This window comes from Lithobates pipiens, unplaced genomic scaffold (assembly GCF_037356315.1).
Source record: "Lithobates pipiens isolate NorthernLeopardFrog02 unplaced genomic scaffold, aLitPip1_a1.2 Scaffold_19, whole genome shotgun sequence".
Classification (NCBI taxonomy): Eukaryota; Metazoa; Chordata; class Amphibia; order Anura; family Ranidae; genus Lithobates; species Lithobates pipiens.
Genome location: NW_027507764.1, coordinates 75,628,726 through 75,645,283, shown reverse-complemented (window position 1 = coordinate 75,645,283; position 16,558 = coordinate 75,628,726). Strand labels below are relative to the sequence as shown.

The 16,558-nt window shown below is 40.6% G+C and overlaps 1 protein-coding gene across 3 annotated transcripts in view; it reads right to left on the bottom strand.

Annotated features, from left to right (window-relative positions):
* Positions 1–16,558, bottom strand: part of MALRD1 (MAM and LDL receptor class A domain containing 1) — a 696,170-nt gene that overhangs the window by 505,951 nt on the left and 173,661 nt on the right. For all 3 annotated transcript variants that reach the window (XM_077490931.1, XM_077490932.1, XM_077490933.1), the window contains one exon: positions 3,920–4,060. In XM_077490931.1, the coding sequence (XP_077347057.1) occupies positions 3,920–4,060 (141 nt within the window). The remainder of the gene's footprint in view (positions 1–3,919; positions 4,061–16,558) is intronic.

Genomic DNA, 16,558 nt, shown 5'->3' with positions numbered 1-16,558 from the left:
TTCAAAATTATATGCCACTGTTGGTCTATCACATACAATCTCAATAAAATATATTTATATTTTTTTGGTTGTAACATGACAAAATGTGGAAAATTTCAAGGGGTATGAATACTTTTTCAAGGCACTGTAGATATAACAAATTACAGTCAGGCAGCACCATCAGAGAACTTAAAGGAGTGGATTTACTCAAGGCAAATAGACTGTGCACTTTGCAGTTGCTCCAGAGTATCGTAAATGAGATAAGGTAAAAAATAAAATATCATTTTTGCTTGCACATGATTGGATGATGGAAGTCAGCTGAGCTTCATCTCATTTAATGAGCTCTAAAGTAACTGCATTTGCAGAGTGCACGGTCCATTTGCCTTTAGTCAATCCACCCCAAAAATCGAAGATCAAAATTTATTTTTATACATTTTAGGTAGAGTGGAAATGGTCTAGAAACCTCATTGGGTCTTATTGTTTTGCCCTGATGACCATTTTCGCAGGGACAAAGTGTTTGAAAAACCAACATTTTAAGTCATCACCAAAACAGCAACAGAGGGGAAATCTTTCAATTGGGACACTTGTTTGAGCTGAGAAGCAAGAAGGTGCTGACACTACAGTAAATAAGGGAATATCCCCAATCTGTATCCCCAATAGGATACAGAAAAAAACTGACAAAGGGGTTGATTGACAAGGCAAATCCACTCTGCACTACAAGTGCACTTGTAAGTGCAGTCGCTGCAGATCGCTGTAAATCTGAGGGGAAGCTCTGCTGATTTTACCATCTAATCTTGTGCAAGCAAAAATGCAGATTTTTATTTTCCTTGCATGTTTCCCTCAAATCTACAGCGACTGCACTTCCAAGTGCACTTACAGTGCAAAGTGGATTTGCCTTTAGTAAATAACCCCCAAAGTGTTTTAACCCTTCCCGACTCTATCTACAATTCACTAAATGGCTCTGAACCTACAAGCATAAAGGTTTTTTTTTCACATATTTTATTTCTTTCTGTAATATGATTTACAATAAAAAAATAAACCTTTAAGTCTCGCAGATGAAAAAATAAAAATTAAATAAATATATATATACACACACACATATACACACATATACACACATACATGCATACATACATGCACACATACAGAATAAAAATAAAAAATATCAGTAAAAAAATAAAAGAAAGACTATTCAAAAATGATTAACGTGGGGTGCCCCTAAAAAAAAATAAAAAATAAAAGTCAGCAGCTACAAATACTGCAGCTGCTGACTTTTAATAATCAGACACTTACCTGTCACAGGGTCCAGCGATGCGGGGGAACGAAGCCCCCCTCCGCTCGCGGCGCCGTCATTCGTACTGTGGGCACCCGGCTGTGGCTTCACAGCCGAGCACCCACTGCGCATGCGTGAGCGGCGCAGGGTGCCGTGATACGCCGCACAGTCATCTGGGACACTTGACAGGTCCCAGATGACTGTGCAGCGTGAGGGGAAGTGATGCCACCAGCCCGGGCAAGGAAGAAGGCAGACTACGAGGGACCCCCTAGCAACAGGTATTTATGGGTGAGTAAAAATGTTTTTTTTTTCCAGTTATTTTAAGGAATTTTAAACACTTTTTTATTTTTTGGTGGCAACACCACTTTAAGCTTTAACAGGCAATATAGTATCTAAATGGAACAGAATATGGGTTTACACTTCAGCTGTGAATTACGCAGACTTGTAGTTCTTGTAGACTTGTAGTTGTTAGGCAACATAAATCATATATAAGTTGATGGAAGAGACAGATTTTTTGGAGTTTGATTCTCTGGATATTGTTCCTGGTTGTGAAATGTTTTACAAGTTTCTCGGCCAGAACATAATAAATTAGCCTTGTGCATTCTTGAGGTATTTAGAATAGTGGGGTTGATTTACTAAAGGCAAATCCACTTTGCACTAAAAGTGCACTTGCAAGTACAGTCGCTGTAGATCTGAGGGGAAGCTCTGCCGATATTATCGTCCAATCATATGCAAGCAAAAATGCTGTTTTTTTTTATATATTCCTTGCATCTTCCCCTCTGATCTATAGCGACTGCACTTCCAAGAGCACTTGCAGTAAATTTTTTAGTGCAAAGTGGATTTGACTTTAGTAAATAAACCCCTCCGTGCTTTATTATTTATAGTCATTTGTTTTTACCTTTCTAAGCCATGGCTCACCCAACAGTTCCTGTGATCCTCGGCATCATAAATAAATGAGGACCTCTCTAAGGCAACTGCACAGTGTATTATTGAGTGAAGAGGTCTTCCAAAGTGATCACTAATTCATTTAACACTTTTTCTTTCCATTTGCTAGTTGGTTAGTTAAAAGTTCACTATAGCAAAAAAATATTTCATTCTGGAAACAAGATACAAGGTAATCGAAGTGTATTTCATTTTTTTCTCCACATTTACATGCGGTTCAAGTTGCCTAAAGAAAGTGGCAGTGGGATGAACCATGGAATACTGCTAAGGATTTTTACAATCGGCAGCTTTTCTTTGTAGAGTTTACTTTTTTTCAAAAGAAAAAAAACAACTTGCTGTAACTGTCCAAAGTGGACGTAAAGTCCACTTGTACCTACAGGTAAGCCCAGTGGCGGCTGGTGCTCAATATTTGGGGTGGGGTGGGGGGGGGGGGGGGGGTTGGCACACCAACGCTGCCCTCCCAGCCTCTGTGGGAGACAGACGGGAAGGTGGCCAGGAGGAGAATCAGAAGGACATTAGTGAATATTAATTTGCTATTTTCACACAACTGGGTGGGCTCAGGGTGCAGTGTTTTGAGCCCCGAGCCCATCCTTTTTTTGAGCCAATTAGAGCATCAGGCTCTAATCATGTGCTTCCAAAAAAAAAAAAACCCATTGAAATCCATGCGTTCAGCACCCTGTATGTAGATTAGGGATCGGGCACATAGATATGACCCGTATGGCTGCCACTGGATAAACCTATAATAAGGCTTACCCGTAGGTACAGTGAATATATCCTAAACTTGCACTGTTTGAGATATTCACACGGGATGCAGGCGGAGATGTCATCAGTGTATGCGCCCTGAACAGACACCATACCCGTGTCATAGCTTCAAAGCTCCATGTTGGGGCTCCCGCATGCATGTGCAGGAGTGACATCATAGTGGCCCTGGCCATTCATACAGCCAGAGACTGCAAACCCGGAAGGAAGTCGGAATGAAGATGGAAGTGCCAGGGAGCCGTGACAGCGCTGATCTGGAAATTTGTGTTATGAATCTGAACTCTAGGCAGATATAAATTACACAAATTAATGTAGCTCTATGATCATTGATACATTCTTATATGTATTTTTTAAATACAAGCTGTATAAGTACTTGAATTTGACCTGGGATCAACCTCTTGCAGTCCCCATACTGCAGAACTCAGACTGAAGGAGGGGGATGCAACACAAGGAGCCAGTCAGGTGTGCTGGATTGCTAAAGTGCTAGCAAGGAAAAGGAGAGAACAGAATGCCAGAGAGATAACCTTATCAGTCATCTGCTTTTCAATTCCTGAATTTGAACTAGTATCAGCCTCTTTTAAAGCAAGGCCAATGCATGACAGGAAGAGGCTATACAAGGCTCCAGTCAGTTTATGTGATGACACGGTTCATCACCAGGCTACCTTTTCTTTCACTGTTGGGTCACAGAAAAGGTCCAGAACAAACTGGGCTCGGAGGAAGTAGGTTAAATGATGCGGGCCATCAGACTGAGGACATCTAGAGGTAGAAAAAATGTTCTGTGGGAGAAATCTCTGGATTGCAGGCAAGAAAACTAGCTGAAGTTTGTTTTGTTCTTTCATCTTCTAAGGGGCTATTCATTTTTAGCTTTTTACTTTTGGCTGGAGTATGGTGTTAGGTGGACTAATGCAAATTCAAACTCTTATACTAATGTCCACAAGAAACATTGTAAATAAAAGAGGCACTCACCATTTTGTGATGTATGGTCTTTCTCCGGCAAAACTCCATTGTGTAACTGAGTTTTATCGCTTATTCTCCACTCCAAGCCAATTGTGTTCAGTGCTTTCCATTCACAGAAGCCAGATTCAAAGTCACATCTTTTAAAATTACCTAAGCAAATAAATATTGCGCATTTGAAATATTTAGATGTTTTTTTTTCAATACAGTATACAACAATCATTTTTGGTAAAAAGCAATTGAGAGAATTAACAAAGACTGGCGCACATGGAATTGTCCTCCATTTTTCCCAAATTAATATATTAATATGCAAAAGGGGCCAAATTAATAAATCTAGAGAAAGTAGAATGTTAATTTGGTGCATAGGGAATTATTAATGTAGAAAACAGTTCAACTTTGTACTTTCTACTCTGTAAAACTTACAATAAAACACATTTTGGGAAAAAAAAAAAAATATATATATATATATATATATATATATATATATATATATATATATATATATATATATATATATATATATATAATTTTTTATTTTTTTTTAAGAAATGTGTCATGGATTTTCAGCGAACAGTAGTAATAATATAGAAATAACTATCTTTTGCCCAAATGTGTTTTTGTGGTTTAAGTGGCAGGAAAATAGCAACTTGTTGTAAAAAGATGGCATCCAAATGTATATGTTATTTTTCGACAAAAATATATTGTTTTAAGTATATAATATTCGTTATATGCATCACAAGATTACATTAGTTATCACATGAAAGTTAAATATATAAATGTGGCCAAAAAATATTGGCATTTGCGATAGGAGAGCAGATATGGCGAAAATGTGAATGATTTTTTAACAACTCAATTCATCAGTTATCTGTTTAAAATTATTTACCGTATGTACATATTTTAGTTGACTCTTTTCCATTCATTTTCACTCCTACGTTTACTTTAATTAATTAACCTTATATTAAAATATAAATAAAGGTGACATTTTTATTTCGTTTTGGAGCATGTGAAGAACTCCTGCCCGGTTTTTATTGCTGTCTGTGCCCCCATTAGGATCCAAATTCTCTATTGGCCCTAATTTGTCCTAAATGTATCATCGAGAGTGAAAGTGTAAGAAAATCCAAATTTTTGGGCTGTAACCAATATAGGGAAAGAGGGGGATTTTTTTCCATTGGGGACACTGGTGAAAACCTGGGATTCCTTGCATGTTGGAGGGGATTTCCTTACACTTACCATTGTGGTTATGGGACAGGAAGTGAAGAGAAATCTACCCAATGAGAAGCAAGGGTTATAAACCTCACTTACACTGTCCAACATAAATAAAAATGTAACTTTTTAGCACCACTTTAATTCACTTGTGGCATTGGAATCCTTTTTGTTTTCATAATGCAAATTCAGATTCTTTTCTTTTTTTGAGAAGCAATAGAGACAAAGCAGAGCTCTCAAAGGGAACACACCCTGAATTAAATGAATGGAATCCAAACGTGGAAGCTCTGACTCCAAAAGTGTCCACCAATCACTGGATACAGACATATAGTAGGAAAAGCCGGTGTCCTATCACATTGTGTCCCCCATCGGATAGTGTCCCCATGCGCAGTACACAGGACACACAGATTCCGAAAATAGCCGAAGATGAACAGCGCCTGTGCCGTGAATCCAGGTTCTAGCCCCACCAAGTGGACATAGAATGGAATAAAAAGAGCCGAGCGCAGCAAGGCCGTGGCCGAAGCGTGGCGAGCGCAGCAAGGCCGTGGCCGAAGCGTGGCGAGTGAAGCAAGCCCGCGAAGGGCCCTCTAATATTTGCAGCCCTACAATATGTCCACTTGGATGGTGGGGCTTGCACCTCCACTCACGGCGCAGGTGCTGTGAATCTTCGGAGACTTTCCGAATCTCCTTCTGCTCCGTACTGCACAAGCGCTGCGCCTGCGCAGTACGGGGCGGACACTATTCGATGGACGGATGCTATATGCCAGAACACCAGCAACTCCAAAAATCCTCTTTAAAGACTTTATTGTAGATACGGGAGTGAAAATAAAGCATGTTTTCTTGTCATTCCTGTATCTACAATAAACTCTTTAACCGTTTCCTCGCGCAGATATACTACGGCAGAAGGGCACGTATAAGCTGATTAACATACCTGTACGTTGCTCTTTAAGAGGCGACTTGCGGGCATGATCGTGGGTCCTGCAGCCTCAAAGGTCTGCGGGCTTACCCACGATCATCTCACGGGGAGGAAGAATGGGGAAATGCTAATGTGAAATGCAAGGTTCTGCCTAATGACACTGACACTAATCACAGCTCCCTGTAATCGGGAGCAGTGATCAGTGTCATGTCACACACAGCCCCCCCCCCCCCTCACAGTTAGAATCACTCCCTAGGGCACACTTAACCCCTACAGTGCCACCTAGTGGTTAACCCCTTCACTACCAGCCACATTTACACAGTAATCAATGCATTTTTAATTGTACTGATCGCTGTATAAATGTGAATGGTCACAAAATCGTGCCAAAAGTGTCCGATGTGTCCGCCATAATGTCTCAGTCCCGATAAAAATTGCTGATCGCCGCCATTACTAGTAAAAAAAAATACTAATAATAAAACTGCCATAAAACTATCCCCTATTTTGTAGACAATATAACTTTTGCGCAACTAATCAATAAAAACCTATTGCGATTTTTTTTACCAAAAATATGTAGAAGAATATGTATCAGCCTAAACTGAGAAAAAAAAAATGTTATATCTTTTTTGGGGATATTTATTATAGCAAAAAGTAAAAAATAATGCGTTTTTTTCCAAATCATAGAGGTGATTAAATAGCACCAAAAGAAAGCTCTATTTGTGGGGAAAAAAGGACATCAATTTTGTTTGGGAGCCACATCGCATGATTGCGCAGTTTTCAGTTAAAGCGAAGCAGTGCTGAATAGCAAAAAACACTCTGGTCTTTGGCCAGTCAAATAGTCCAGGGCTTAAGTGGTGAAAGCGTTTTTTTGGGGGGTTGATTTACTAAAGGCAAATAAAATGTGCATTTTGCAAAGTGCAATTCCACTCTTCAAGTGCAGTTGCTCCAGAGCTTAGTAATTGAGATAAAGCTTCAGTTTACAAAGAATACCCAATCACATGCAAGGAGAAAAAAAAATGCATTTTTGCTTGCACGTGATTGGATGATTGAAGTCAGCAGAGCTAAGCTCTGGAGCAACTGCAGTTGCAGAGTGCAATTACACTTTGCAAAGTGCACAGTCTATTTGCCTTAAAGCAGAGATCCACCCAAAAATGGAACTTCCGCTTTAAGGGAGGTGACACCCTGAAATTTTTTTTTGGGGGAGTGGGTACCCTCCTTTTAGAGGGTTCCAGCTCCCACTTCCTCCCGGTGCACCGTGGCAACAGAAGGGTAATCATCTCTCCCCCCTCCCTCTCAGCAACCATCATCTGGGACCCCGGCCAGTCACGGCTCGCGCACGCGCAGTGAATCCACAGCCAGGCGCCCACAGTTACAATGCTGGCACAGCAGAGAGGAGGGGGAAACGAGCAGGGTTTCATTCCCCCGCATCGCTGGACCCTGGACAGGTAAGTGTCCGATTATTAAAGGTCAGCAGCTGCATTATTTTTAGCTGCTGACTTTTATTTATTTATTTATTTAAGCAGAACTCCGCTTTAAATAAATCAACCCCTTGCCGGCCTATCCTACTAACTCTTCTTCTTTTTTCAATGTATATTTCAATTTCTTGGTAAAAACTTTTTAATCCAAAACAGTACACTTTTAAAAACATTTGCATGCTCATTATCCAATGAAATGCTAACTTCTTGTTTCTATATACCAGTTTACATCTGGCTTATGCTTAGAAGGTGTTTTACCATACAAATAACATACATGACTTTTGGTAATTTGCAACACTTTAAAAAATTGGTGCACTAGTCTAAAATTTGTCACACAGGGCATGCCCTTTCTCTCAACTAGGCTTATTGGTTTATTAAATTGGTGCACATCATTCCATCCTTGTATCTGTGTATTAGTTCACATACATATACAGAATTTAAAGTGGTTGTATATGTAACCGGCCTCAGGTGATACAAAAAGATGAAACAAATCCTCCTAAATAAGTTGTACCAGTTTATCTGCGGTATTTTCTCATACAAGTTATACGTTTTCATAAAACAGGGGTTGGGAAGCTGGAAATGCACTCTGCAAAGCTCAGTGAGAAGATCTGAGAGTTGATTGGAGGGAAGGCACACACCCTTCAAGCAGCACACAGGAACATAGCTGAGGACTTCATTCACAGGCTGTGTGCTGGAGCGCCGTCCCCTGTCATCTTTTTTCTCTTGGTGTCAGGAATACTTGTCAGAAGTACGAATAAAGATAGAAAAAGCTGCGCTAAGGTGTATGATAGGTTGCTGCCGTCCCACAAGTTCTCGGCCCCCACCAAGAGGCTGTGAATATACAACTGATAAATATTAATAGGAACCCAGGCGCTACCTCAAAAAAATTGTGTGTTCTAGGGTATACCCGTATTATATAGAGGTGTTCTGAGATCTCTCTGCTATGCTAAGCCGATGGCCCGCCTAAGGCAAGAAGAAGTCACAGAGTCCTCTACAGTATAAGAAGTACATTAATATCTAAAACAGGACTATAGAATTCAAATGAGGCTTAGGAAGTTCTATGTGCTTTTTGGTGTATGATAATTACCACAGAGAGTGATCCGGTAAACCCCCCCTGTCTATATACACCTACTTAGTATATATATATTTATATTTAGGTATATTATCCCTATTTACGTAGTACTCTCTAATACTAAGTAGGTGTATATAGAGAACAGGGGGGGTTTCCGGATCACTCTCTGTGGTAATCATCATACACCAAAAAGCACATAGAACTTCCTAAGCCTCATTTGAATCCTATAGTCCTGTTTTAGATATTAATGTACTTCTTATACTGTAGAGGACTCTGTGACTTCTTCTTGCCTTAGGCGGGCCATCGGCTTAGCATAGCAGAGAGATCTCAGAACACCTCTATATAATACGGGTATACCCTAGAACACACAATTTTTTGGAGGTAGCGCCTGGGTCCCTATTAATATTTATCGCTTATCAGAAGTAACTCATGCTGATGGAAGAGGAATTAAGCACCAGACAGAAATGGCACTTGGTGCTCTGGACTGAGATAATTACACACTTTAGAGCAGCCTTTTGCAATCAGGGTGCCTTTCATTTTCTTAAGGGGTGCCTTGGCAAAATTTATCAAAATTGCCCACAATTGTATACAAGCAGCGAGTTGATGAAGCCTGTCTTTTAGTTACACAAAGCCACTGGTTTTCATTGTGCACTATTACAACATTTCAACCGCCAGCGTCCTAACAACCATTGAGGTCATTAGTTAATAAGGAGGAAGTTGGGCACTTCACACAGCATCCTTGTTTGTTCCTCCCATGCCCATCTCCGTCAGTACTGGGGTCACATTAGCTGAGTGAGGGAGAAAAGCAACATTGAAATACTAGTCAGTACCAGTGTGCAAAGGTGTATTTGCTTTGGAAGAGGAAGTCTCCATTAGCGTTGGGTGTCCTATGTGTGTTTTGATGTTGCTGTGTTATGTATAACCATTTAGTTTAGTTTTTCACATTATATAATGGGGTTCCTTGAGATTGTGCATCATTTTAAAGGGTGCCTTGAACAAAAAAAAAAGGTTGAAAAAAACTGATATGCTTTGTTCATATTTCATGTCTGAGGTTTACAACCACTTTCATTTCCCTCAATATGTTGTTAGGCCGGCTGTCATTTTATAAATACCTGATTTTTTTATTGCAAAAATGTCAATATATTTTGAAAGTTTTATATTAGGACCGGTTCACACCAAAATGCGATGTGGGAAATCCACATTTGTTTTTTTTCTTGGGAGAGTGCATGTGATCAGCACAGGACCAATCAACACTGTCCAGACAGGGGGTCAGGGGTGGTGCAGTCTAATAAGACAGTCTGAGTTAAATGAAAACTCTTCCTAACCAGTGTTCAACAGACACTGATAGAAGTCGCAAGACTGTTCTAACTGCTGATGATAAAAGTTATTCAGCAGTTTACATTTACTAAAACTATTGCATTTACATGTTCTGTGTACTGTGGCACATGAAATATAGTGAATTCAGGGTCCTAGGTTTAGTAACACTTTAAAGGAAGTTTTGGCTGGGGTTCAACTTTAAACATATGATATTTCTAACCTGCTGTAAAACCTTCATCACTGCAAGAACCAAGTATAATGTCTACAGTATATCCATGTTAAAATAATTTTTCTAAATTACATGTAGCACCCTGAGGTTTAGTTAGGTAGCTCCTCACCAAAATGTCTTGTCAGGAGTAGCTCCTGCAGTTAATTGATAGAGATCTATTGATTTCGCTGTAAGTTTGGCCTTGTTGCACTTTTCTCTTCTAACACTAGGTGGCTGGGAACTTGGTGGTACTGGATATGAGAAGGGCAACCCAAGGTCAGGTTATGGGTATGTGGGGTGTCTCAGCCAATGGGCAGGGGTTTTATTGAATCCCTTGGCCCGCTGGGAGAACCTATATATTCGGGTGAGGTCAGGTGATCTGTGTTCTGTGCCACCTGGACTGCTGTCTGGGTGGATGTGTGTCGTATGCCCCGGGCTGCTAGGACAGAGATTGGGCCAATCCTAGGGGCATCTGGCGTCCAGGCTGTGTGAGGGCCCAGCCAGAAGGGACAGGGCAGCACAGGGTTGGGATTTCGGCTTGCAGTCTAACCAGGAGTGACGGTTCTGCCAGCCGGAGAACCCGTCATGGTGGAAGGTAGAGGAAAAGTTGTCGCCACTAAGGAACCAACCACCTTTACCAGGGACCACAGTGAGTAACTGAAGCAAGTACTGGAGCAGTATTCGCACGGAACAGGCACGGTGGAGAAATCAGGAAACTTTAGATTCTCACCGAACGGGCACGGTGGAGAATCGTGACATTTCAGGCGATGATCAAGTCAGGGACCCAACCAGCTGAGGTGATGCTTGCAGAGCAGCCTTGTGAGTCAAGTTAGGGACCGAGCCGGTCAGCAGGAGTGAAGCTTGAAAGGTATCCGGAGTGCCAAGCTAGGGACCCAGCAGGGAAGCCTGGGTGACGCTTGAGGGAGATACCACCGCAAAAGCCTTGAGGACCTCACGGGGTTCAGTGTCAGTTAATCAGAGAGCCGAGTGAGAGACTAGGAGCTCAAGGGGCTGAAAAACTACAAGCAGAAGTTGTAGTGAAGCTAAGCGAACTGTTGAACTTTGTGTTAGGAACTGTTAAGTATTGTTGCCATAGGAGATAGCAATCCTGCACATTTCCCTGTAAAGCTGTTCTCCTATTGAAGTCTCGGCATCTGCTGATTGAAATTGCTACCACTTAAGGGTGTCCTGGCCCTAACCCTCTTTCCCTTCAAAATATAAAAGGACTGTTAAAAGAAATAAAACCTCTTTTTCCATCCAAGAATTGTCTGGCACCCAATGACATTCACCATATTTGCACCCACTATGCCTCACAACCCTCTACATATGGAAGGATGTCAGCTCTCTTTGGTCTTGAAAGTCCCCATTAAGCTGGAAGAGGTTAAAGACATTGCATACATTTACATACTAAAAAAGACACGTCTATCAAAAACATTCCACCATATGAAAAAAGGATGCATAAAGATCCTTCTGATTTAAAAAATAGGGCAGGTTGAATGGGCAGGAGAGAATGTATTTCAACAGCACAGAGGCGATGCAGGGAATAGCAAATCAAATGATTAATTACTTAGAAGGTTGATGTTTCAGTTGCTTATTTACCATATTAATATGCCTTTTAAAGGACCGCTGAACCTTATCACTGAATTCCAGGCAAACATAAAAACACCAATTAATGCAGTTATTTAGTTGTTAAAAATCATTTAACTTGTTTTTATGTTCATTTTTAATACAGTTAAGTATCTGGTTTGGTTTTAGCCTCTTGTATTCCTAACCTCAGGCTGGAAGAGGCAATGTTAGGGGCCAATTAGATATGCTGCAAGCACATGTTCTGACCAGAGGAGAGATGACCTTATCATTCAGATTTTTCTCCTTGACTGTCCAATCACAGGCTAAAGCAGGTAGCTGACCAGAGGAGAGATGACCTCATCCCTCTGACATTTCTCCTTCATGGTCCAATCACAGGCTAGAGCAGGCAGCTGACCAGAGGAGAGATGAACTAATCAGTCTGATGTTTCTCCTTGACTGTCCAATCACAGGCTGAAGCAGGTAGCTGACCAGAGGAGAGATGACCTTATCCCTTTGACGTTTCTCCTTGGTGGTCCAATCACAACCTAGAGCAGGTAACTGACCAGAGAAGAGATGACCTTATCAGCCCAATGGTTCTCCTTGACTGTCCAACCACAGGCTGAAGCAGGTAGCTGACCAGAGGAGAGATGACCTTATCTCACTGACGTTTCTTCTTCATAGTCCAATCACAGGTTGGAGCAGATAGCTGACCAGAGGAGAGATGACCTTATCAGTCTGATGTTTCTCCTTGACTGTCCAATCACAGGCTGGAGCAGGTAGCTCACCAGAGACAGATGACCTTATCAGTCTGATGTTTTGCTTTCACTGTCCAATCACAGGCTGGGGCAGGTAGCTGACCAGAGGACAGATGACCTTATCAGATGAATGTTTCTCTTTCATGGTACAATCACAGGCTGGGATGGGTAGCTGACCAGAGGACAGATGACCTTATGTTCTGATATTTCTCCTTCATAGTCAAATCCTAGGCTGGAACAGGTAGCTGACCAAGCTGCCTGCAGCAGAGGAAAAAGTCAGGTTAGCAGCTTTGCTGTACAGTCTTGTAGCTCTGTGTAAATTTAAGGACTGGATTGACAGAAAAACCAAGCCATTGACATGCAAAATAGTTGTCATATTTGTGTAGCGCTGACATCCTTGTCTATTGATGTGGTTATGCATACTATAATATAAGGTTAATGGACATTACTATGGTTCCGTATCCAGAGACATCTAGTGACCAAATACGGGTAATGCACTTGTATATTGTTACCTCTGAACAACCCAAAAGACTTATACAGGAAGTGATTGTTGTTTGGATTCAGAAGGCTTGACCTTGTTACCCAGGAGTCTGTGTGACCCACCCATAAACACTCTCTTAGGCTACATGGGTAGGAGATAAAAGGGACCCGAGCAGCAATTTTAGGTCTCTTGAGATCGTGTTGCTGGCCTGTGCGGATCTGTGAGGAGGCCTCCTGGAGACAGCGGCCCTCTGCAATTGCGGAGCGCAACTCCGCTTGTTTGTGAAGTGACCTGACGGTGCCAGAGAGACGGTGACCGAATTGAGAAAGTCCAGCGACACTCATCCGAGCATTGGAGGACCGGATACATCCAGAGGAGCGGTACGGAGCGACTGGCTCAGCTGACACAGAAGCAAGCTGCAGTCACCGGACCCAAGTTACCACACGGAGCTCCGATCAAGGTGGTGAGCGGGTTACGGCCCACCGTTTGTTAAATTTTACACACAGTTAGACTCACATACAGGCCTCACTGGAATTTGTAGTTCCACGGAGGAGGAGCAGAGCAACTGACACTGAGCAGGCTTGAGGCCCATCTACTCTGGCGCCTCAAGCGTTGTAAGTTAGTTATCAGAGCCACACCAGGAGCACCTCAACCTAACTTTTCATAAGCTGTGGATTACAAATTACAAAGGAGTTATTTTAGCTAGCGAAGAAAGAAGATCACGGACCAAGTACTTTAAGTGAGATCTCATTCATAGCTTTTAAAGTGAGGGGAGCTCCCAGGTATAAATACAAATATATATATATATTGTTTTAAATTGTTCCTATTGAGATATATTGTGCTGTCGTCCTATGTTAGGCTGACAGCACAATTTCTGTAACCACCTGTTTTGAATATTCTACAGTAAAATATATTTCTGGTTAAGTATCCAGTGTTGTGGCGTACTGTTTTTCCCCACCAGGTGGAGCCAGTGGATCCTGAGGTTACAATACAGGTACTTTGCATTTGTATTAAATCATAATGTATTGCATTGCACCACAGCTGTGCCAAGGGGATTGAGACAAGTTAGTGGCGTTATTGGTAGAGTGCAGGCCCAAATCAAACCAGCAGCTCCTTCGGGGGTTAGTGCTACATTTGTATTTCTTCTGTGCATTTAGCAGTTCAGGTTTAAAGTGAACCAAAGCCCTGGAAGTTTCTTTCTTCCTATAAATACAGAAAAAATCAGCGCAGTACAACCCCTTTACGAAAAGCTGCTGGACACCAATGATCAATTACCAAATCCCAAAATACAATATATCAAACAGATGGTACAGCGCTCTAACTAAAATAAAATGATTACTAACATATTAAAATTAATAAAAAGTCCAAAGATAGCTTTTGAGTCAAAAAGTCCACGTGAGGAATCTTCAGTGGTATACAGTCAGTTCATGCATAAAGTGACTTAGTGCCAAGGGGGGGACCACCACCAATGGTAAAATTGGCTGCTCACCTCATCGTATGAACCCTTTAAATTACAGAGGGTCGTATGCACTTAAATATCAACTCATCCAATCGCTGTACTCCTCTCCGACAATATCCGACCAATTCACAAACGAAAACACACACTTTCTCCTATTCAGAGTCAAATGAACTGACACGTTCGTGGAATACCCGCACTGGATCGGTATATAGCAGTATTCACAATTCCTCAGACCATGTGGATAGAAAGACAGGCCAGTTTCTTTCTTCCTATGCATATGCTGATTTCTACGTAAAGCAAACAAAAAGGGCTCTCAGATATTTTGCTATTGCTATCACCCATCAGGAACGACTGGACCACTGACTCTGAGATAGTACTAAGATTCATCTTTAGTAAATATATATATATATATATATATATATATATATAAAAGTCCTTAATAAGACTGTACATTCTATTTAAACCAATACCACCAACCTCCATAGACCCTACAGATAAGCATTATGCTCCAAGTTATCTAGCTAGAATCACACAAAGAATAAAAACCATGGCTCAGATACAAAGGTACTTTAAGGATTAAGCAACATTTATGAGGAAATTATCAGGCTTGGCATGCAAATATTTTGGTTAACTGCCATATAATTTAGTCTGCATAAAACTGTTTGGTTTCTCATAATCCTGACTTTGGCAGAAAAAAAGACAAAATAAAAAACATCAGTGATATTATTTCCAGCTTTAAAGACAGAAAAAATATTCCTTAAATTCCTAACAATTGTTAGATTTTCTATCGGAACTGTCAAGACGTAGAAAAAAAACATTGTATTTATTTTATGGTGCAGGGCAAGATAACTTAATTTTGATCAAGATTTTAATTTAAAGTGTATGTATTGACAGAGGTCAGAAAAATCAATGGTTCTCTTGACAGGTTTCCTTTAAATCTAATTTAGGGGCCTTACAGGGATTTGACTTTTTGCACCCACCATGTATCTTTACAAAAATCCTCAAAGTACATCAAAGCTTTTGTGGTCAACTGAAATTAATAAATTATTACACTGCCTTGTTCTCATCTGTGGGGGTTACAGTTGTCCATCAATAATGACTTCTATTTGTTTCAACTGAATAGATTGATGAGCAATGCATAAATATTTAATTATCATTTTATTTAAAAGGATATAAGCTTTTTAGTGGATTCTTTTCATAAATATTTTATGTGAAACCACAAATGGCATAATCATTGCTTTGCCTGTTTTATTTACTTCAGCCTCAGTTGCTAAAAGCTGGCAGGTTTCCTTTACAGGCGAATGTGACAGGTAGGTGTTTGTGGTGGCATCTCCATTCTGTGGAAAGCCATCTTGGTTATCACATGAAGTATCCTGGGGATCTGGTTGGCTTGTGCAAGTGTGTTTAGCATGTCTGAAATTTGTACATTTGGGCCTGTTTATTCAGCAAAAACTTTGACACTACCTAAGGCTTGGTTCACATCTATTTGGTTGCGGTTAATGTGCTTGTTTTCTCCTGTGAATAGCCGATTATTAACCTCCCTGGCGGTACGATTATTTCGGATTTTAGGTGCTAAAAGTGGCACCATTATTTTGCATGAAAATTTGGCGTTTTATATTGTAGTCCTGCAATTCTTAGGAATAACTCTCTTAAATCTGTCCAAACCAGAATCTAGCGGACATCCCGGGTATGATAAAGTTTGAAAAATTAAATCATAAATTATAATATAATAAATAATTATAAATAATTGTACCAAATAATAATATAACAATAATAAAAATTATTCAATAATGTAATCAAATCAAAAACACTGAAATTTGCTCAGTTGCAGAATTGTCACTGTCATTACTTTTCAGTATTTGATGACGGATCTCCCCACAAATCGCTATCGCTCAATTCTGCGAGTGATTCTAATTTATTATCGCTGTTTCCTAGCTGGTCTAAAATCATTTTTGATGTACAGTGACAGTTTTGGTTGCTATGGGCAATCTCCAGTTTCCAGGCATAAAGAACAGTTTTTATTATATAAAACTGCATGCAGGACACTGGGCAGACCACTAGGGACAACGGGGATGTGAAATATTTACATACAGCAATGTAATCTGTAAGATTACATTATACTGTATGTTTACTGTTTGTTTCACTTTTTGAATTTGGCGCCGATCTCCGTGCCCGTGCGTCGCAACGCTCGCAGGGCACGGA